At 31.9% G+C, this 25,186-nt stretch overlaps 1 protein-coding gene and 1 long non-coding RNA gene across 2 annotated transcripts; both read left to right on the top strand.

Annotated features, from left to right (window-relative positions):
• Positions 1–245: 245 nt before the first annotated feature.
• On the top strand, positions 246–17,125 carry LOC120087807 (uncharacterized). Its single transcript, XR_005484699.2, has 3 exons — positions 246–406; positions 9,338–9,501; positions 16,227–17,125. It is a non-coding gene; the product is annotated as an uncharacterized LOC120087807 (long non-coding RNA).
• Positions 17,126–23,678: 6,553 nt separating this feature from the next.
• On the top strand, positions 23,679–24,155 carry LOC120089040 (uncharacterized). Its single transcript, XM_039046473.1, has one exon. The coding sequence runs from the start codon at positions 23,679–23,681 to the stop codon at positions 24,153–24,155; it is 477 nt and encodes a 158-aa protein (XP_038902401.1).
• Positions 24,156–25,186: the final 1,031 nt, after the last annotated feature.

Raw genomic sequence — 25,186 nt, 5'->3', positions numbered from 1 at the left:
TGTTCATCTTATTTGGTGATTGCTTAACATGTGAGAGGTATGTAAGAGGTATGTAGTTTGATACCCTACATCCCCAGTTTTTTCACCATTAATAAAAAGTTTTCCTACGGCCCAACGGGCCAAATTCCAAAGAGCGGAAGCAACGTCCTTATATTGGGCCTTCAGCAGAGCCCACAGTACGTGGAACTAAAATATTATCAATGTGAAGGTCTCATAACAAATATTATTGTAATTTGCAAAATCATCGTTCACAAATTGAAATTGTGGACCAGATACTGAGGATAAATCATGGACGGGGTCTACGATTTCCTTGGTCGTTGTTTCTTCCTCCCTCTCAACTTTTTTCTTTCTTCCTCTCTACTAGTCCGATGCGTCAATTGTCTCTACCGTTCGCCGTCGATCCTAGGTATTTTTTTTTAGTATATACGATTATGCCTTGAATAAACATAGATCTAGTAGTTTATTTAAATGTATGGATGAAAATCTAGAGTTTTGAAATAGTTTTGTTGAAAATTTAGAAGATGTAGTGTGTGAAGTTTGTTTTGTCTAAGATTTAGCATTTTTTTACTGTTAGATTGAATTTGAAAATTTATTTTTGAATTTTTTGAGTTTTGACTTGAAAATTTAGATGGTTTGTGTGAGTTTATTGTTGTAATTTGAATTGATTTTGTTTTTTTGTTTTTTGTTTTTTTTATGTTTTTTTTTATATATTGGATTGAGTTGTAGTTTGAAATTAACTTTGTTATTGTAATTGGTTTTTATTTATATTATTAAACTTTGTTATTATAGTTTGAAATTTTATTTTTTTATTATTGGATTTTGTTATTGTAATTTGAATTTTATTTTTGTTTGTATAATTTTGTTTATCTTCAAATAAAAGAACTAATGAAATTACATTTCATCTTGAGATTAAATCTAATAAATGTGTATGATATAAAAGAAGAAAAACAAAACAAGTAAAGAAGAAATTTGTTAATTAAAAATTAAAAGAAAAAACAATCTAAGTCGACAACAATAAAAAAATAAAAAAATGGAAATCTTGGACGGGGAAATAAAAATATGGAAATCATGACCACGAGTTTGGTCTTCATTGACCAAGTCATACGTTGGAGGCAGACAATAATCGTGTACCGGGTACACGATTTTTGCTACCCTATTTTTATCAATACTTTTATCTTCCATCTTAATTTTGTAATTTCTTTCCTATGTACTTACTTTTTTTTAAAAAAAAATGCATTATTCTTGAATTTAACCCATCAGATCTATGTAGATTTTTTTTTCAAGGAGAGATTTCTTTTAACCATAGTATTAAATTTCCATCCAAATGTCAATATTTCCATCAATATTTTCACGTTTTCATAAGTTCGATATTGACATGAGGGGTGAATCGATATTTCTATTATATCGTTAAAAAATTCACAAAATATAACATCTAATCAACAAAATATCACTAATGTAATAATATAAATAATAGATATGTTAACTTGTTTAAAAAGAATAAAATGTTTATTTATTAATTATTTTTAAAATTTTTGGTTTTTATCATTTTTTTTCCGAAGTATCCATCAAATCGAAATTTTATCGATATTTCCATAGAAATCTTTGTAAAATTAAGACCTCGATATATCCGTCGATATTGATATTTTGAACATTGCTTTTAACTCATTGCTACATTTTAATATTAATTTTATATATTTTGATCTTAAAATTTGGTTGATTATAATTTTGATCTTAAGATTGTGCTAAATATAATCTAAATTAAAAACTTCAAAAAGTTGACTTTATAACTTTGGAGGCTCGAATATAAATTGAGACATATTTTTACTATGAAATATATCTTTCCTAATGACTAATTCATGTTTTAAATGGATAATTAACTATCATATTCTTACACAGTGGTAGATCCAGAACTTCATATTAAGAAAAAAATTCATAAAATTTTAGATGTTTAACCTATGAACTTGTCTATGTATGATTCATGAAGTTCAAAATGTGTATTAATAGGTTTCTAAATTCTCGATTTTATGTATAATATATTTATAGGTTTCAATTTTGTACCATATATGTCTCATAAATATTTGAAATGTTTAAAATTAAATGCTATATCAAATATAAAAAATTATATTGTATCTAATAAGTTAGATGAAATATTTAATTTTAAAAATTGAAACAATATTTATTTAAATTTTAATGTAACTAGTATTATCAAAATTGTTACATGAATATGTTCGCGACCAAGAGGTATGTGGTTCGAATCTCCTTACCGTTAATATTGTACTAAAAAGAGTTCCATTAATCACAAAATTAAATACAAAAAAAAAAAAATATGTTTCAAACTATTAGTTACAAAATTAAAAGTTGAATAATTCACTAGACGTCTTTAAATGATATACTAGATACATAAAATTAAAATTTTAACCACTTTAATAGACAAGTTTTGGAAGATTTAGGAATTAAACTTATAATTAACCTTCATATAAATATAACTTTAAATGTGTAGGATAGTATGACAACCCTAAAGAGGGGTGAATAGAGTTATTTGAAAAATTAAAACTTTTTATGAGTTTTGAAATCAAATTAATGAAATTTAAACTAGTGAAATAATTAAAGACAAAATAGATAAATTACAGCTGATTATTGGAATTTAAAGATGTGTTTGGCCTAAAGTGGATATTAAAGATGAGTTTGGCCTAAAGTGGATATTAAAGGACTTAAAAATGACGCTTGGGTGAAAGTACAAAGGAATAATGGGTTGAGATTAAATGGTAAAAGAAAAAAAATATATATATTTTAAAGACTACGACCACCACGATTTTTTAAAAAGGGAAGTTGTTGAAGGCTTTCCAGTTTTTTATAATTCAATTTAAAATTAAAAATAATCAATTCTTTTAATTTCTTTTCAATTTTAAAAAGTAACATTCATACAAGACCACGTATCATGATTTGAACCATTCAATTGATCTGATTTATCACATATATACTATCTCTTCAGTCCATAATGTCACATGGTTGCTTTATGTGTGCCACGACATTGTCGCATAAGATTTTTCTTTCAAATCTTCTTTTTGTCACAATTTATTCGTTTGACGTCTGATTTGAGCGATTCAAAATGTATTGTAATTGTCTCTCTGAACTCTATGGTATAGATACTTTAAAATACTAAAATTATCAATAAATAAAAGTCTGTTTTTATCAAAATGTATAATAAGATTGAAACTCATAAAACAAAAAAAAAAAAAAAAAAAAAACAAAATACAATGATATCTAGGTGAAAGTAATATTAGTTTTAAATAACATCATAGACCTTTATAGAATTATCCGCCTAAATATAAAAGCAACCAATGAAACTTAGAACTGATTTTTCTATACCACTAATCTTCCTATCATTATTTAATAAAGATAAAATTTTATATATATATATATATATATAGAAAATTTGAAATGGAATTAAATTTTTAGTTTCAAATATACTAAAAATTAAATAATATAGAAATATTTATTGTAAAATTAACCAAATTTGAAAAGTAAAACAATATAGAAATGTATAGGTTCAAAATTTAAAAAAAATGAAAATTTAAGAATAATATGACTTAATAAAAAAAAACAATAGATTGAAATTTTAAATAGTTTTATATACATATATTTTAATTATTTAATTAAAAGAAAAACTTAAAGAAGAAAAAAGATAGTAAAAAAAAAGTAGTTGGATGATATCAAATATAAAGATCGACTTTACCTTACTAACATGATTGTTACTACATGCATGCAATTTCAAGATGAACTCTTTGACCATTTCAACTAAAGGAAACAAATTTATTTAAAATAAATAGCATCAACAAAATAAATGTTCAAATTAACACAAACCTTTACTCGGGTCCCTTTAAAAATAAGACCAAAAGAAAAGAAACACTTAAAATTTAAGGATGGAAACACTAAAAGTTCTATGTTCAAACATTTAATGACTTGCAACAAAATCATGAAAACTGAACGAAACTTAACATGTTCTATGAAGGGGTAAGTATATAAAATACCTCGTAAATAACCCCAATATCAAGGTTAGGCTATATGCAATCACATATTATGAATGTCTTATAACTAGTGGGACTAGAGTGTAACTTAACATAGATATCCATCTAAGTGAACAATCTCATCGATCCTATCTTAGGAGAAATGTACTACAACATATCATACATATGAAGTGGACCAGAAGGCGCACAATCATAAATGGTGAATCCATAGGAATACAATTATACATAAGTAGTGAACCCGTAGATACACAAGCATAGATAGTGAACTTGTAAGAACATACGTATATATAGTGAACCCTAATCGACCTAATGTATGAGTGGTTGAAATAAAGATAAGCGAGGTCTAAGTACAAGCATACATTGTTGACAGGCTATGAAATCACATATTATGAATTAACTACTGGGACTAGAGTGTAACTTAACATGGATAGCCATCGAAGTGAGAAATCCGATCAATCCTATCTTAGGAGAAAGGTACTCAACATATCATACACATGAAGTAGACCCGAAGGCACACAATCATAAATAGCGAACCCATAGAAATACAATCATACATAAGTAGTGAACCTGTATATACACAAGCGTAGATAGTGAACTCGTAGGAACATAAGTATATGTAGTGAACCCTAATTGACCTAATGTATGAGTGGTTAAAATAAAGATAAGCGAGGTTTAAGTACAAGCATACATTGTTGAAGAGGTAATAATCCTTTAGTATTTCGAGTATCGAACCCACATGACAAGTAGTAGTTTTAATTTGATCAAGACTGAAGATTTAATACAACCAAAGATAACCTTAATTAATTGTGTTGTGAATGAATAAGAATTTAAGCTAAATATAGTCATAATGGTAATCAGACAGGGCTAACAGTGCTTTAACCTTTCGGACTCTATATCAAAAGTGATGTGGCGACAACACACTAGGACAGTGAAGTATGCATGAGCAGAAATCTGCACCTATTTGGTCTTATGTCAAGTTTTTTTAGGAGTTCTAAGCAATTACTACCTAATGTTCCCATGGGTAGCTTAATCTTAAATTAATCATAGACTGACTTCTTTACCCTATGGTGTCCCTTATTCCTAAGGTGATATGACCTTCTTATTCTTATGCTCTTAGTTCCCTATCCCTTTGTGATATTTGTTTATACTTTAGCTTTCTCAGCACTAAAACTCCACTGGATTGTTAAATTAAGTGGCCAATTTAATTTAACAATACTAAATTTAAATTCAACAAAGAGAATGCATAAATCAAGTTGGTGTTAAGTACAACATTACTTAAGACATAAAGACCTTAGGGCATCCACATTGTTGAACCCCTAAAAGAATTTAGCTCATGATAAATGACAAAATAAACATCTTTATTAAATCAAGAATCATCATTATAATATAGCTCGATTGGTGAAAAGATGGACAACTAAAATAATTATAAGAATTAAATGAAAAATAAAGATGGAAAATTACAACTCAAAAGAACTTGGATAATTTCGCAAGTTCGAACTATTTCTCTAGAATGATTTTCCCTCTTACAAGGTGAAATTATGCTTGAACACACACTTCCATGGGAAGAAATATCCTAAAGTCATTATGCCTTAGAGGAACTTTCGTTCTTAAGGCTACTGACTTAAAACTTTGAGAAGAAACCCAATGGATTGCTATACAAATGGTAGATTATGTGAAGGTGATGAAGGGGGAGGCGACGGAGAGTTGATATCGTGAAATGAAGAGCCTCAATCCTTTTTATACGCACAAAAAATGGTTGGGGAAGACCAAATTTCAAGCTTTAAATGGTTTTAAGACGAAATCAGAGTTGCTTAATTGACCAGAACGTGAAAATTGAAACTGCTCTTGATTGGTTCAGAATCTGAAATTTTAAGGCTCACTGATGCGAGCACATCACTTTCATTACGGGCGCATCAGATGTAAAATTTTGCAAAAACAGCCCCAAAACCTATCAAAATTCAACAAATCAGTTTTAAAATAGCAATAATAGTATTTAACCTCAATTATCCCCAGTGAGCTCAATTTAACAATTTAAGACTATAATTAAAGGCAAATTCATGCACGAATCCATTTTTTCATAGCAAAAGTGCCCAAATAAAAGCTCAAATTCATGCATTTCAAGGCGTGAATTGCACCCCCTAACTTAATCGTTTTCTTGTCCTCAAGAAAATATCACAAACAACACCCATCACCCAAACATGCATGCTTAGTTTAATAAATGCGAAGATAACAACTTTTAGAAGGGGTCTCCAATCCAATACCTTGTGAAACTACAAACTCTCTAATAATCCTCACATGAGTTTCCATTTGTCCAATGGCTCAAAATTTCCACTAGCCACCCCAACATGCCAAACTAGCTAAGCCACCAATTATTGACCCTAGAGAAATTCAAAACATACTATGACTTTACCTAATCAACAAATTAACATGAATTACACAAGAAACTTTTTACTATTTCCCCCAAATTTACACTTTACAAGCCTTCACATTTTTTCTTCTTTTTTTCTTCTTATTTTTTTCTTGCCTAGGAATGACCCTCAACATCACTCTTACCTTCATTCCAGCTTGCCCCCACAAGTTACCTACGAGCATCTGACTACGAGCAAAGGTCACACTCAAGGAAAAACACTCACTTTCCAAGCTAACATTTTCACGTAAAGAGAGAACAAGTATATCATGCTCCACTTCTAGCTACTTTTTGTGGCCAACTTTGAAAGGTCATTTTTTTTTTCAAAGGGCTACCATAAATACATGTACACATTCTCACAATAAATATTATATTGGTATACAAAATGCCAAAGTTATCCCTTCCAAACTTAAAATAAGCGATGTCCTCATTGCTTGAGAAAAAGAAACTAAAAAAAAAATGGGCAAAAAAAAGAGAAAGGTGTATTGGCTTAGTTGTAAAATGTATGGCTAGGATCTCTTAGTACACAAACTAGTGGACATGCGAGAGACTAGCCTAACAAGATTTTGTACAAAAAGACAAACAAAAAACTCTTAATTTTGCATCCTATAGGGTTGAAAGGTACACAAAAGAGACATGCCCTAAGTATCAGCATGAAGAGCATCTTTGCACAACAAACAAATAATATGCAACAATTTTTTTACAAATAATGTCAGCCACACAAAATAGATTCCAGCAAAACCAAAAGAAAACTATCCTACTAAAAGCAAAAGCTAACCTAATTGCACATAAAAGAAACTAAAAGCAAAGTAAATATAAATTGAGTTCTGAGATCATAAAGGAAAGAACAAGAGAAGGAACACAATACTCCCTTAAGAAGATGGAGCATCATCATCAACTTCTAGATTTTTTTTTCATCAACCAAGTCGTGAAGGATATGAGAACTAAAGTAAACTCTTCTTTTAAGATAAGTCAAGAGTTGATGTAAGTTAATTGAGGGCAGCTCAACCTATTTATAGATAGGTTTGGCCTGCTGAACTGAAGTGACATTACTAAATCCTAATTTTACCTGTTGATGCAGCCGCATCATTTCGTTTGTTGTGGGTTCATTGCCCTTCTCTCCCTTTTTCTTATCTCCACACTTAAGTGAAAATTTTAAAAAGTTCATCTAATTAAATAAACTCCTAAGTAGGTTTCTAGGTAGGTGTTTCCTATAATCATCTTAAATACCTCTTTCTTAGACAAAATCGACCTAGATAGAGTTTATTTATTGAAGCAAAAAAACTCAAAATCCCTTTACTTTTTTGAAGAAATAATGGACTAATGATGAAATTGTTGGCGTTGACGCCCTAAATCTCGTGTCATAGTTTTTAAATTATTTGTACAACAAATTATTTATTTAATAAAATAAAATTTTATTTTATTTTACATTTAGTTTACATCAATCCAAAACCGATAAACTAAGATTCTAGGTTATTTGGTGTAGCTTAAACATGTATATGGTGATAGACAAGTGGATCATGTTTAAGTAATAACCTGAATGGTCTGTAGTAGATGGATAAAACTAGGTACCTTATCCTGTTGATACTATGGATACAACCCACTTTATAATTATTATGATTGTTGTAAAGTGTTATAAATGATATGATCCTGATCATTCATGTGGAGAAATGTGAGTGGGGGTATCCTGTACTTAGAGTTTATATAAGACCAGACTATGAAATGGTTAGTCTCTCTTCATAAAACTGTTACCTAAAGAGACTTACATTTCACCAGGATGACCATAGGTGACTTGATCTTCCTGAGTGAATTGTGAACTTCTACTTATGGGGGTTGTCCTTTGATCCACATAGATAGGAGTGGCCAGATTTGTTGACTCAATACGCCTACCATTTTAGGGATTCGTTCGAGTGGGGAGCTTGAAACACAGCTATACAAGATGAAATTCACTTCTTCCCATTATTAAGATAAGTAGATAAATTGTTCCCTTAAGGACTAATTCCAGGTCTTGAACAATGAGGCGCCTCACCCTTTCACTGGCCAGAGAAGGGTCTAGTTTATATTTGGACTATAATTAATTGTTCATTAGAGAGATCAGTGGTATTTAAGGAGTTAGATGTAACTATAGGGGTAAAACGATAATTTTGACTCAGTTGTATTTACGAGCAATTTGTGAAGGGCCAACTTACTATTGATTTGTTATATCCAATGGACACAGATATATATCTACAGTACGAAGAGTGCAACTGTCATTCTTTAATAGAGTGTGGCAGTTAATGAATGTTGGTTAATTTAAAGAGTTTAATTAATTAATCTTGTATCATTAGAGCTTCTAATTTGTAGGTTTATAAGGTCCTTTTGCCACCTCAGTGAGGGTTAAATTAGAATCAATTAATTTTGGATTAATTTGAATCGTTCAAACTAATTTAAGGGAGCTAATTGTATGAAGCGCAATTAATATAATGTATATAGATACATTGTAATATAAAGTTTAATGAGAAAGATAAATATTTGAATATGATTCAAATATCAATTATATGAATGAAATTCATATAAAACTATAGATTAAAACTAATATGATTCATATTAAAACTATAAGTTATTTGAGAGAATATAAAGTTAGGTTATATTATATATGACATAATATAAATTATAGGTTATATTATATGGGATATAATATAAGGTTTATTTACTTATATTATTTTAATATAATTAAATGTAAAATAAGAATTATTTTACATGATGAAGGGAGTTATGAAAATAACTCCCCTCATCTCTGTCATATGCAAATTTACAGAGGCAAAGAAGAAGAGTATGGATAGGTAAAACACAATAAAATGCTCTACAATTTTTCTCTCTATGAAAAACTCTCTCTAAGAAACTCCCTTCTCCCTTACCAAAGTTAAGAAGACAAGCCCACAACTCTTCCTTGATTCTCTCCTTGAGAATAGTGAGGAAGGTTTTGCGATGGTGTCCAAGAGTCCTTGTAAGTTGTGTTCGAGAGGTGGAAAAGAGTTCATGACCTAGCAGAAGAGGGAAATGTGAAGAAGTATTTTTTCTTCAAGGGTAAGTTTCTAATATTCCATTCCTCTATGTTAATTAGAAAGCATGCTTAGGCTTTGTTGCTATTTATCCTATCGTTCTATTTTTCTCTATTTTAATTTGTTCCAAAAATAGTTCACTAACACGAAGGCATTTATACGCTTTCGCATAGGGAATTCGATTCCTTAAGAAAAAAAATAACAAAAATAAAGTAATGAAAAGTTGTACATTTAGAGCTCGATCTTACAGTTAGACCAAGACAAAGGTTTTGTCTCAATTCAGCATCTCTTTCCAATATGCCTTCACTTGTTGTCCGATCATTTTGAAATCATTTCTTTCACTACCTTGAAAACTGACTGTTCTATCATGTGAGCTAAATAGTTGCTTTTGTCTCCCATCCTTTAAACTTGCAGTACAAACTCTCTCCTTTTCTTATGACTCTTTTTTTCTTCTCTTTTTAAAGATCCTATTTTTTCATCTAAGCTTTTTAAAGAGAATATTCAAATTTTTCAAAAAAAAGAACACTATCGATTTGAGTTGCATATGTTGAGGTTGATGCTCTAAATCTCGTGGTTTCGTAGTTTGTATTTCATTTGTACAAATAGATTATTTATTTAATAAAATAAGTTGTTACTTTATTTGACATTTAGTTACATTAATCCAAAACCAATAAACGAAGATCCAAGGTTATTTAATGAAGTTTAAACATGTATGTGGAGACATACAAGTGGATCATGTTTAAGTAATAACATGAATGGTCTATAGTAGATGGATAAGGCTGGGTACCTTATTCTGGTGACACTACGGATATGACCCGCTTTGTAATTGTTACAATTGTTGTAAAGTGTTACAAATGATATGATCCTGATCATTCATTGAGACATGTGAGTGCGAATCTCCTTACGAAAAGTTTGTATAAGCCCAAACCACAAAATGATTAGTCTCTCTTTATAACATCGTTACTTGAAGAGACCTACATTTCTCTAGGGTGACCATAGATGACTTGACCTTGATCTTGAGTGAGTTGTGAACTCATGCTAATAAGGGCTGTCTTTTGATCTGCATGAGAGAGAATGGCCAGATTCATTGACTCAATATGCCTACCATTTTAGAGATTAGTCTGAGTGAGGAATTAGGAACATAGCTACACAAGATGAAATTCACTCATTCCCATTGTCAGGATAAATTGATAAATTACCCCCTTAAAGGTTGATTCCAGATCTTGAACAATGAGGTACCTCAACCTCCCACTGGCCAGATTAGTTATAGTGGGACTATGACTAATTGTTCATTAGAGGATCAGTAGTACTTAAGGAGTTAGATACTACTACAAGGGTAAGATGGTAATTTTGTCCCAGCTATAGTTATGAGCAATTTGTGAAGGGTCAACGCTCAGTTGATTGGTTATATCCAATAAATATAGAAATATATCTATAGTGCAAAGAGTGCAGATGTCGGTCTTTAATGGAGTGACTGAATAAGGATTAATTTAATTAAAGAGTTTAATTAATCAATCTTATATCATTGGAGCTTCTAATATATAGGTACATAAAGTCCCATTGTTAGTTCAATAAGGATTAAGGAGAATCAGTTAATTTTTGTTTAATTTGAATTGTTCAAATTAATTAAAGAAAATTAATTGTATGAGATACATTTAATATAATATAATGTATGTTGATACATTTTAATATAAAGTTTGATGAGAGAAATAAATATTTGAATATGAACCAAAAATTAATTATATGAATGAGATTCATATAAAAATTATAAGTTAAAATTAATATGAATATGATTCATATGAAAATAATAGACTATGAGAGAATAAAGCTATAGCTTATATTATATGTGATATAATATAATTATAAGTTATATATTATATGAGATATAATATAAGTTTATATTTAATTATATTTAATTAGTTAATATAATTAAAATTTGAAATTTGAAATTTGATGGTGGAGGGAGTTATTCTACAACCACTCTCATCTCTTATATGGTTGATCTAAGACAGGGGAGTTATTCATTCATGATTCATACGTGAATAGAATCTGTAGAATAATCTCTCTCAATCTTCATCTTCTACTTCTGTCGTTTTCTCTCAAAAACACTTCCTTCCCTTTCACCAAAATGAAACGGCAAATCTACGAAACTCTACTTGATTCTCATAGAGAATAACAAGGTAACTATTGGGTGGTGTCCTCGTTGCCGTGTTCGAGACCTTGCTATGAACAAGTGTTCATGATCTTGTTGTCAAAGAGGAATTCAAGAAGAACGGTTCTTCCAGGATAAGTCCATGTCCATCCCTTTTGTTCTCTATAATTTACTGTAGAATTGCACGCTTAAGGTTGAATGATTATCTATGTTTTTGTTCTCTCTGTTTTCTTAAGTTTGTAAAATGAATTCTAGAACACATGATCAATTGCTTCTACAGTAGGAATTCCATTCCCTTTAGTTGGTGTCAAATCCAAATCTGTCTATGAATTTCATTTTGTAACATAAATTCAGAGTTTTAGTGAGTGTTTTTATTGCATTTCGAATATATGGTCTGCACTTGGATGTTCACAAAAATTGGCATTAGATTTACCACTTTAAAGTGTTTTAAGTTGTAAGGGCCCCGGTGTTTTGGATATTTAAGTTTTGTTGTCAAGTCTGTAAGTCCATGTCGCTCAATTTGCAAATGTTGCTAAAGAGTTTGGTGCCATTTGGAGTAAGAAGGGGCTAAGGATCATTCAGAAATTGCATTTTATTCTACAACAAAAAGATTTGATACTATGACATAACGAGCTTCATTAAACAAGTTCAAGAGAAAATGGTTTGCAAGATTAATTGGTCTATTTATGAACTGACACAAGCATCTCGATTTTTGAATATAAGATTTGATATTGTGATTAACCTTATGACTTTGACCAAAATGTTGATGAGCCTTGTGTTTATAAGAAAATCATCGACAATACAGTAGCTTTTCTAGTGTTGTATGTGGACGATACCCTAACGCTACTCATTGGGAATAATGTAGGCCTACTGACAAATATTAAAGAACGATTAGCAGCCTAATTCCAAATGAAATATTTGGGAAAGGTGCAGTTTGTTCTAGGGATCCATATCATTAGGGATCATAAAAACAAAACGCTAGCCTTGTCTTAGGCATCGTATATTAACAAAATGCTTGTCAAATATTCGATACAAAATTCCAAGAGAGTTTTATTACCTTTCAGGCATGAAATTATATTGTCCAAGGAACAGTGTCCTAAGACACCTAAAAAGTAGAGGAAATGAGATGAATCCTCTATATGTCGGTTGTTGGTAGCCTGATGTGTGCAATGTTATGTACTAGATCTTATATTTACTATGCAGTGGGGAATGTCAGAAGATATCAATCAATCCAGGATTAGATCACTGGATAGTCGTAAAAATCATCCTCAAGTGTCTTTGGAGAACGAGGGATTACATGCTTGTGTATGGAGTTAAGGATTTGATCCCTATAGAATATACTGACTCTAATTTTCAGACTAATGAATTCTAGGAAATCCATATCAAGATCAATGTTCATCTCAATGGAGAAGTAGTAGTCTAGAGAAACATAAAGCATGGTTGCATTTGCTGACTCTACCATAGAGGCAAAGTATGTAGTAGCTTATGAAGTTGCCAAGAAGGTTGTATTGTAAAATCTGCACCTACTCACGCGCCCTCTTTTCATTATGTTTATTGTTTAAGTAAGCAAGATATTGGGTTAAATGTTTAAAATAGATTGGATTTATGCATTTTGAGGTAAAGGATAAGTTTGAAGAAGGAAAATGTTCAAGTATGGGAACTTAACTCTTGGTTACTTATGGATCTATCCTTACAAAGAGAATTTTTGGCTAAGTGTTGGTCATGTCAAAGGATGTTTGAGCATCGAGTGGGCACAAGGTAGGCATCGAGTAAATGCTGTCGAGCGTCGAATACAACTAATCGAGGAAGATTCGAGCGTCGAGTATAAGGAATTGAGGAAGGGTCGAGCATCGAGTATAAGTAGTCGAGTAAAGGGTCAAGCATTGAGGGTAAGTGAGGAAGGGTCGCGCGTCGGGTAAGAGCGATCAAGTAAGGAGCGTGCATTGAGCGAGCTCCCAACACCAAGTTTCCCATCGAGTATCGAGCCCTTCGATCGAGTATTTAACAGAGAGTCGCGGAATCTTTCATCGAGTAAGGACCTTCCTCCATCGAGTTTTCCCAACGAGGAGCGAGTTGCTCAAAACGCTCAATTTTAAACACTCAATTTTAGACTTCTCTTTTAGTTACCTGGACAGATGGCTTAATCTCGGCTTTTAATCTCCACTAATGGGTGAGGTGGCTTAAGGAGATTTCACGCAAAGAGCTAGGCGGTAGTATAAAAAGGGAGGAGAAATTCTAGGGCTCGTTTTGGGATGATTTACTCGAGCAAACTAGACAAACTTGATACCATTAGAAAGCTCCGTGAGTCTAGTTTTCGAAATCGAGCCATTAGAAGGGAGTTCTTACCGGAGAGAGGGTCGAGAAGGAAGGAAGAGTCGACGGTTCATTTTTCAGGCATTTTTGGGCACTCAACGAAGAAACATAGATGTAGACTGAACCACATGGAATTTCAAGCTAAAATTTTAAGGTAATATTGTTATCACCTTTATGAGTAAGTTTATAGAAGGAACTCTTGCAAGATAAGGTCTGGGATTTGAGTTACATATTTTGGAAGCTAAACCTAGAAAGTGTTGAACAAATAGGTAGCTTCGCAGTCTAGGGCCACTGAGGAAGATTTAAAGCTCCATATCAAACCAAAAAACGTTTTATGTTGAAATTTTGAGGTAATATTTTTAACACAATTCTAAGCATGTTTGAAGAAGGAATGTTCATAAAATGAGTTTTGGAATTGGAGTTATTGATATTAGAACCTGAATCTGGAATTTGTTGGGCGAACATGCAACTACTTTCTAAACGTGGGCTTGGCACCCCAAAAACCCTACTAAGTATTGAGTGTGGGCATTAGAAAGAAGGCGACCCACTGAAGTTTAAGCTCTTTTAAATTCGACTAAATACCCAATGCCCTAAGGTAAGTTACGAAGTTTTGAAAGCGAATTGAATAAATGTGAGCTTAATTTTGAAAGCGAATCTAAAGAGGGGAAATCATGACTAGTAACTAAAGTAATTTGATACGTTCACATGGTTGACATTAGTAGAAGAAGCTCAACAATCTTAAAAGGATTTTCCAAAGACTGTGAGTGACTCTAATGTTTACAAACATTTATAAATGATTTAACAAATCATGCATTTATGAAAAGTCACTTATTGATAGCCAACTTAAATGTTTACCTAACTATTTACTTTACTAATGTTTACGAATGCTTGGTAGACTAATAATTTATAGAGTATGGATAGTTATGGTCCAGGCATGATGTTCTTGAGTAATTAATGTCTAGTACTTATGAAGCATGTTGCCTAAGAAAAAACCTGAATGGTTAGCGTAAGCCACTAAGGAAAGCTAGGTCTATAAGACAAGCTAAGTGTGAAGTTTATGTGAAGGACTCCTAGTAAAGTATGTTTAGCTCAATACTTCAAAGTGGTAACTGAGTTTAGAAATGGTTGATGATAGAATCTTAGCTACGTACACGTAGGGTCAATATGACTGGGGAGGTGATAGACAGAGGCTCCACATCCCAAGAGATAAATTCAAATTTCAGTAAAACTTGTTAATGAAGAATGCTATGCCTTCAGTTGGTTTCGTATTAGCAAGAACTATGAAGAGGGATAAACTACATCATTCAATGATAATTGTTGATAAGTTTATATATTTCCAAGCAATTAAGCTTCATGAGATTGCTTAACATTTTCCTCAAGTATGTACTTATTTGATCGCATGCCAAGGCAATATGACAGCATTATTTTATATAAAGAATTCTATGTTAAAGCATGCGTTCTAAAGATTGTAGTAAGTTTCCACAAAACTACGTTCTAAAAGATTCATAATATATATGATGTTAAAGCCCGATATGTTTTTAGTAAGTCAGATACTAAAAGCATGGAAGGTTTCCAGGAAGTACCTAAGGTGTTGACGATACTTAGTAACTCCACGTGCATGTCGAAAGTTCTGAAGAAGAGGTCGAAGTATGGGTCTCTTAGGCCATATTTGAGAGACCGAAGTATGGGTCTCCTAGGCCATATTTGAGAGACCGAAGTATGGGTCTCCTAGGCCATATTCCAGTGACCGAGGCCGAATATGGGTCTCTTGGCGTGATATAGATGTTGGGAGCTTAAGTGATGAATGCTCGTTCTCAACTAAGATTAAGGAAGTATTCACAAAATATTATTATGTTTTATGCTTTAAGTGTTATGAAGTTGTTTGGTGAGCAACAGTTAAAGACATAAGTAATGGTTAGAAGTGATACACCTCGACTAAGGTGATAGTGGAAGTTGAGCCAGAGGGCCCTCCCCCAACAAAGCTGAGGTTCAGTAAGGTTACGCTCAAGAGCAGACAAGAGGAGTCACTCTCTTGTAAAGATATTTAATGTGGAAACTGAGGCTTAAGGGCCTCACAGAGCTGATATCTATGATGTCTATGTTATGTTTAAATTCTAGTAGAGGAGTTTTATGTAATTACTTGCTTGACTAATTTCTCAATTTTCAGCTACGCTTTTCAGTTCATGATCTCTCTGTTAAGCATGATTGATATGTATCTTTTACGTTTCAAAGGTTAGTCACTCACTAGGTTTCAAGCACATTATGTTTAAATGTATTCTCCACAGGTAGCGGTCACTCCCCAGAAGACAACTCTGTTGTTGCTCTGCCACTCAAGACCAAAATGTTAGAAAGTCTAAGTGAGGGTTATGTATAAAGTAGTACGCATGGATTATGTCATGTAGGGACTAATGGAGTGTGTTAGGCTTACTATTTATGTAAAGTGTATAAGTTGTATTATTGAAGAGTAATGTAGAACTCTGTTAATGATTGTCATTTGTCTTAAATTGATGATTTAGTGTATATATATATATATATATGCATTTCGAGGTTCTAAGTCAGGTTAAGCAGGTTAGTAGCAGTAAGTACCAATAAGAGGGTTGGTGACTACTGCGGTCACATCTCCTTGCAGGTTTAAAAGGTAATCTGGGAGGGGGTGTGACATGTATGGCTCAGGAAATTTTTTATTGATCTGGAAGTATTTCCAAGCATGTCAAAGCCCATCTCATTTTATTGTGATAATAGTGGTGTTGTGGCTAATTCCAAGGAGCCTAGAAGCTACAAGTGAGGGAAGTACATAAAGCGCTAATATCATATTATTCAGGAGATTTTGCATCGAGGGGACATGATCGTCACGAAGATCGCTTTGGAGCACAATGCTGCTGCTCCATTTACAAAGGCTCTTACGACTAAAGTGTTCAAGAGTCACCTGGAGAGTCTAGGTCTATGAGACATGCATCATTTAGTCTAGGGCAAGTGGGAGATTTTACTGGGCACATATTATATGCCCTAGTTTATTGTTTCATGTACTGTACTATGTTTTATACTTTGTTTTTGTACACCCCACTAGTTTTAGGAAAAATGGGAGATTGTTTGGGTTGATGCACTAAATCTTGTAGTTTCGTAATTTGCATTTTATTTATATAAATAAATTATTTATTTAATAAAATAAGTTTTTATTTTATTTGACCTTTAGTTGCATTCACTAAAACTAATAAACTAGGATCCAAGGTTATTTGATGAAGCTTAAACATGTATGTGAAGATATAAAGGTGGATCATGTTTAAGTAATAATCTGAATGGTCTATAGTAGATGAATAAGACTGGGTACCTTATTCTGGTGATACTACAGATAGGGCTCACTTTTAATTATTACAATTATTGTAAAATGTTACAAATGGATATGATCCTGATCCTTCATGTGAAGACATGTGAGCGAGGGTATTCTATACAAAAAGTTTGTATAAGGTCGGACCACGAAATGATTGGTCTCTTTTTATAATACCATTACTTGAAGAGACCTATATTTCACCAAGATGATCATAGGTAACTTGACCTTAATCCTGAGTGAGTTATGAACTCCTGCATATGAGGACAATCCTTTAATTTACATAGATGAGAGTGGCCAGATTCGTCGACCCAATATAAGATATGTCGATACATTATAATAGAAAGTTTAATGAGAGAAATAAATATTTAAATATGATTCAAATATCAATTATATGAATAAGATTCATGCAAAAAATTATAGGTTAAAATTAATATGAATATGATTCATATTAAAACTGTAGGTTATTAGAATGGTGTGGCTACATTTTGCAAGTAATTGATTTTTTCTATCACATCCTTTGTTTCCTCATCCAACTCATCTTTCGAGCTTTCCTATTTTATCAACTCATGTATCTCACGTGAGGTCAAGTTGTAGGAGTCTTCAATTAAAAAAAATTTTGCATGTCTCCTGGAAATTTTAATGCTTTTAACGTATTAAAAGTAATCTTTTGATCATTGACCCTCATAGTCAGTTCTCCCTTTTGTACTTCCATTAGTGTTTTCCAGTTGCTAAACATGGATGCCTCAGGATTATCGGTACTTCTCTATCAGCTTCACAATCCAAAATTATGAACTTTGTAGGGAACACAAACTTATCAACTTTTACCAAAACATCTTTGATCTTCCCTATCAGTTAGTAGTGGATCTATCAACAACTGAAGAGTTACTGTCGTGAGTTTTACTTCCCCAATCCCTAACTACACAAACACTAAATAAGGCATCATATTAATGCTCGCTCCTAGATCACACAATGTTCTGCCATGACTTTGCTCTCCAATAGAACATGGAATGGTGAAGCTCCCTGGGTCTTTCAGCATTAGGGGACTCTTGCTACTAACCAAGGCACTGCAACATTCAGTTAGTGGAACTGTTTTGAACTCCGATAGTTTTTGTTTCTTAGACAGGATGTACTTTAAAAATTTCACATAGTTGGCATTTCTTCTAATGGCTCAACTAGTGGAATGTTGATATGAAGTCGCTTTAAAATGTCCAAGAACTTCTTATATTATATATCTTGGTTCACCTTCTGCAATCTCTAAGGGAAGGATATTGGTGGTGTGTATACTTGCACTGTATTCTTCTCCTTTGATCTTGCTTTGTTTTCCTTTTTGTCTTTTTCAGCTATCTCTTTCTTTTCTTTAGCTAATGAGGTCATCTCCTCCATAGACTTAATATTCGTTGATCCTTTCTCACGGATCTGTTCTTTCTCACCAGGCATTTTCGGTCCTTTATATTCTAGTCCGCTTTTGAGTGTGATAGCCTTGCAGTGCTCTTTTCTATTTGATTTTGGAGCCTCTGTGCTACTGGGCAATGTCCCTAAAGGTCTATTATGAATCTCCTTAGCTAACTATCCTACTTGCATCTTCAAGTTATGAAGAGTGGCATCAACTTCTGCCATATATTCTTTTAATAAATCTACCATCGTAGGGCTCTTCTAAGAGGGAGGTCTGGTGGCTACGCTCTCGGTTGTTGTCACAACACTTGAGGAAATCCTGACAAAGCCGTTTTTGCCTGCTGTTGAGATGTACTTGTACTACTGTTAGGTTTGTTGACTTTTCTGCCCTTAACCTCAAATTAATTAATTAATTAATATTTTGATGATAAAAAACTTTCTTTTATTTATTGACAATTCAAGTGTTTTGAATTGCCTATTGCGTAGAGCTTTCCAATGTTATTTGAATTATTCAAATCGGAGTTTAAATTAACAAGATATGACCAAAACAAGCTTAATGGAAAAATCCCAAGTTGATGATGTGACAGAACTTTTCTCATCAAAGTGGACCAATTGAAATGTGCGACTTGAACAAATGGAGAAGTGAAACATGGTGGACTTTTGATTTTTTGGATTGGTTTTAAAAAGAAAAGAAATTTAATATTATTTTATGTTTGTGTTTAACGGCTAGTTTTGGACACATAGTGGACATTCCTTTTTTTTGGGTTTTAAAAGAAATAATTTTAAAAGATATATATTATTGTATTATTCTTTTTGTTTGTATCTAACAGCTAGTTAAGTTTAAAATCTCCATCATTGATTTTTCTTTTCCAAGATCCAATGACCCAAACTAAATGTGGGTTTCAACAATTTTTCCTCTCTATTTAAACCCATATTCTTCTCCAAGTAATGACAATAATTTTTATTATTTTCAATCCTCCATAACTCATTAAGCCACCATTGTTGCTCTCTCTCCAAGCTTTAATTTTCTTCTTTTCATCTTCTTCTCAAGAAAGATATTTTATGTTGTGAGGATTGATCCATTGAGTGCTAACTTTGTAAATCTACTCTTCAAAGGAGTTTTTCTCATATTGTTCTTCATTTCCAAATTCACTGTAAGGGTTGCTTTTGATCCCTAAAAAGAATGGTTGTAATGGTTTGATCCTCAACCGTGGAAAGGACCGAGTTCGTTCTTGCTCCCAGAAAAATGAACATTGTAGTGGTTCAACTCTAATTCGTGGAAAGAATCAAATCTGTAGTGACATACCCAAGAGGAGCTTAGGAAGTGGATGTAGGCCGGTTGTGCTGAACCACTATAAAATTTCTAGTGTCAATTTTCCTTTCCCTCTTCTATTTCATTTTGCAATTAATTTATTAATATATTTCATTGCATAGAATTAATTGCTATAGTTTGTTCTTGAATTTGTTTATGCCAATTTATTGATCTTTTTGAATTGAATGTATTTGCATAAAATTTTTGTTTTAAATTACTAATTAACAAAAGTTTGTTAATTTGTTTAATTGGTCCCACATTAGTAATTTTTTTTATTAGTTTTAAATAAATCATATTCACTCCCCTCTAGGATTGCCATATTGATCCTACAATTGCCATACTAATGCCAATTAGTTTTAAATATTATTTTGATTTATAAAAGTATCTTACTAATATTTTTAAAATTATTTGAATAAGCTTAATTGCTAGAGATGTAGCAACTTTAGAAGGTCAATGTGTTGTACATCTCCTTTCTTTAATGGTAAAAAAAATTGATATTTGAAAAATGAGAATGAAAACATTTTTGCTTGCTATGGATCTTAATATATTATATGTTTGTGAACATAACTTGTCAAAATTAAACTTGCATGATAAATTGCTCTCTTTTAATGCCCGCCATAAATATCATATATAGTGCTTTGGATAGTAAAGTATGTGATAAAATTACACAATTTGATTATGCATATGATATTTTATGTAATGCAAAAAAAATCTTCTTGTACTACTAATGATTTATTTAATGTGAAGGGGAATTATAATTTACAAAATGAAGGAAAAATTCATGTAGTGGAAAAAGAAAAATTTGATGGATCCTCTTTGTTTACAATGACTCATTCCGATAATGATTCCGAAGATGAAAATGACGAAAATGAGGTAATTCAAAAAACCTATGATGAACTATACGATGCATTTGAATGCATGCAATGTGATTTAGAAAAAGTTGGCCCTAAATATCTAAAATTATCAAAGAAGTTTAAAGTATAATCTATTGAGAATAAATATTTGATTGATAAAAATTCTTATTTAAAGAATAAGGCTAATATCACATTGTTACATGATTCTTGTTGTGATGATAAAAATTACTTAAATGATAGAACTAAGTTTCTTGAAATTGAAAACGGCGAGCTCAAATCTTTATCCTGTGAAATGAATGTTAAATTGAATGATTTGAGGAACGTAAATGAAAAAATTGAATCTTGTTCTTTGGAAATGAAAGATGAAATTGCTAGTTTGAAAAATAGAATAATTAAGTTGGAAACTAGTAATACATATCTAGAAAAAGATTAACTTTCTCTTGTTGATAAAATTAAATTTCTCGAGCATGATATCTTTGATAATAATTAACTTGTTAAAGCTCTAAGAGAAAAGAGTCAAATCTTGTGAAAGAGCTTGAATGTGCTAAAGAAAGTATTAAAAAATTGACTATAAGTACACAAAAATTGGATAAAATTATTTTCTTATGTAAACCGTGTAATGACAAAAAGGGACTAGGCCATGTAAAACAAAATTATTCATCTATTTTTAAGAGTACCACTTTGTTAAATCCACCTCTATTATGTCTAAAGATGTTTTTCCTGATGTGCCCAATTTTGTTGAATTTAAATTTGTGCTAAAACATGAAAAATCTAGAAATTCTTATGGTAAATAAAATCTATGCATAAACAACATAGTATGAAATTTGTTAATAAGCATGAAAAAGATAGGCCTATGCATGAAAAAACAAAGTTTGTACCTAAATATGTTCATGAAAAATCTACATGTATGCATAATGCTATATTTGTGCCCAATCATGAAAATATTAGAAATGTGCATAAAAAACCAAAATTTGTGCCTACATGTCATTATTGTGGAGCTAAAGGTCATATAAGACCAAATTATTTTGAATTGAAAAATACTCTAAGAAAAAATTTATTTGATAAAAAGATTGTGAAAGATGAATTATGGTAATTTTGGACTCAATGCACGATGCCATACTCAATGGTACTCGATGCACGATGTCATACTCAATGGTACTCGATGCATTTACTCGATGATATTTCATGAAAAACTCGATGCATGATGCCATACTCAATGGTACTCGATGATATTTCATAAAATACTCGTTGCTCGATGCATGATGCCTTACTCGATGGAATTTTTTGAAATACTCGATGTTCGATGATGCTTGATGTCATACTCGATGCTAGATGGTTTGCTCGATGGTATTCGTTGCTTGTTGATACTCGATGGGTTTTCCCCGGTTCAAGGTGGTTCGAGCGGTCCAGAAGGTATTTGAAGCCAATTTTTGCTGATTTATGTAATAGCTAGGCCTTTGTTTGCTTGGAAATGCCAAAACTAAAACCATATCAGTTTTGTGTTTAATTATTTATGCATTTGATGTATATTATAATTAAATAAATTTTGTATATGCATAAAGTATGCCATGTAGAATTAAAATACCACCGTAGGAAGCATGTTACATGTATTGAAAGTATGTTATAAAATGTTATAACCTATGGTATGCATATATAGGGTTTCAAATATTTTAATATAAAGGTTATGTTGAATATTGAATCCTTTGATGTATGTTATGGATGACTAGCACGTCTATTTTTGTAAGTTGTTATAAAATTAAATTAGACATTAAAATCTATTACAAAGATAAATAGCATCCTCGATTAGGTTAACAACTTATTTTAATAGTTAAAATAGGTTTTTATCTTATAAAATTTGGTTACAAATTCAATCGGTTCACAATCCTATCTAAGGTTGGGGCTATTTAAGTCGACAGTTTACATAACAACTCCTACCTGGGGATTATGACTGAAATGACGAGAATTATTTATCGCTTTTATGAGCTTGTGTGAGCAGTATGATGTTTAAAATTAGTTTTAACCTAGACATCATAGGTTAAATCCAAATATAAACATTATACTTGGATAATAAACATATAGGCTTAGGTTGTTTAAAATTAGTCGTAATAAACCTAAGATATAGAATACCCAAATATTTAGAATTCTTCATTGGAGATTAACAATATATATGAAATATCATTTTTAGCTTTCATGTCCTCAAGAGTTCACACCGTGAGATTCATGCTCAGCTTCGTGTCGATTTTACCTCAATTGCTCTATTTGGAAAGTGTTTGCATGGGTCAATAACAAGATGAATGAGGGAAGTAGTTCATAGTAAGTGGGTGAAGGAAATGTGTCAACGTATCCTATGGTCTCCTCCATTAGTTTGAACCGTGAAATTCCTATATTGTGCCTGCTATTGTTTTTAGGCGGCACTAGCTAGTTGTTAATAGCGTCGATCCCTTCGGAGGGTTGTAACATAGGATTTTGAACAACCCAAGCTTCAGAAATGAATAGGGTCTTATAGTTCTGTCTTGCACGTTGTCTTCCATTTCAGGGGGCATGTTCATACCATTCTATAAGATCTGAAAATGGTAGGTCATACTTACAGAATTACTAAGTGTTAGTAAGTTCTTGACTGAATAATGTTAGCTAAACGACTGTTGGAATATGAGTTATTCTGGGGATAGTATTTAGTCAAGACTATTTTGCTTTAGTGAAGGAGTATTTGACTGCCTCAAGTAGCACTTATTCTAACTCACTATAGTATCGATGCCATAAATAAAGATATATGGGTACTTTATTAGTTTTTTGCTAAAATTGGATTAAAGATGCACAAGATTAATAGAATTTATTTAAATTTTCTTCAGAAATGTCAAACTCAATAATACAACTTCTAACTTCTGATAAATTTAATGGAGAGAGTTATTCCAACTGGAAGTCAAATTTAAACACAATATTAGTAGTTGATGATCTGCGGTTTGTGTTAACGGAGGAATGTCCTCCTATTCCTAGTTTGACTAAAAACCGAAGCGTTCAGGATGCTTACGATAGGTGGGTAAGGGCAAATGAAAAGGCAAGGGCCTATATCTTAGAGAGCATATCTGATGTGCTCAACAAGAAATATGAAACCATGCTCATAGCCTGTGAAATTATGGCGTCTTTACAGGAAATGTTCGGGCAACCGTCATCTTCTGTACGAAATGAGGCTATAAAGTATGTTTATAACTCTCAAATGAAAGATGGAACCAATGTCAAGGAACATGTTCTAGACATGATGGTTCATTTGAATGTCGCAGAAGCTCACGGGGCTACCATAGACGAAACTAGTCAAGTTAGTATGTATTAGAATCTCTTTCGAAGAGCTACCTAACCTTCTGTACTAATGTTATAATGAATAAAATTAATTACAATTTGAATACTTTATTAAAGAAACTACAGACTTATCAGTCAATGATGAAATTGAAAGAGAGTGAAGCAAATGTTGTTTCACGACAAAAGAAATTTTTGAAGGGTTCATTGTCAGTAATGAAACCCACTGACAAAAAGAAGTTTGTCCCTTCATCATCTAAAGACAAAAGTGTACAGATGAAGAAAAAGGGAAAAGGGAATAAACAACTCACTACAAAGAAAAATAAAGCTTTCAAAGGAAAATGTTTCCATTGTGGAGAAGATGGGCATTAGAAATGAAACTGCTTGAAGTATTTGGCTGAGAAGAAAACGGAAAAGGAAAATCAAGGTAAATCAGATTTACTTGTAATTGAAACATGTTTAGTGGAAAATTCTCACTTGACCTGGATATTAGCTTCAGGAGCCACTAACCATGTTTGCACTTTTCTACAGAAAACTAGTCCTTGGAAACAACTCTTAGAATACGAAATGACTTTCAAGGTGGAAACAGGAGAAGTCATTTCAGCAGAAGTAGTGAGAGATGTCAAGTTATTTTTTGGAGATTCTTTTTTCTTGTTAAGATATTTATGCTATGTACCAAAGATGAAAAGAAACTTGATCTCCATATCATGTCTATTGGAAAATATGTATAAAGTATCTTTTGAAGTTAATGAAGTGTTCGTTTTTTCAAGAGGTGTTCATATTTGTTCTGCTAGACTTGAAAATAACTTGTATGTGTTAAAACCAACGGAAGTAAAAGTCATTTTAAATATAGAGATGTTTAAAATGACAGAAACTCAAAATAAAAAAAAAATGAAAAATTTCTCCTAACACCTATCTTTGGCATCTCAGACTTGGTCACATAAATCTCAATAGGATTGAGAGATTAATTAAAAACGGTCATCTAAATCAGTTAGAAGACTGTTCTTTACCTCCTTGTGAGTCATGTCTTGAGGGAAAAATGACTAAAAGTTCTTTTCTGGAAAAGGT

This window comes from Benincasa hispida, chromosome 10 (genome assembly GCF_027475165.1).
Source record: "Benincasa hispida cultivar pf3 chromosome 10, pf3_genome.v1.1, whole genome shotgun sequence".
Lineage (NCBI taxonomy): Eukaryota > Viridiplantae > Streptophyta > Magnoliopsida > Cucurbitales > Cucurbitaceae > Benincasa > Benincasa hispida.
This window is presented reverse-complemented; position numbering and strand designations above follow the sequence as displayed.

What these genes read in the sequence shown, in the direction of transcription:
- LOC120089040 (XM_039046473.1), top strand. Translation starts at nt 23,679, where the DNA reads ATGTCAAACTCAATAATACAACTTCTAACTTCTGATAAATTTAATGGA.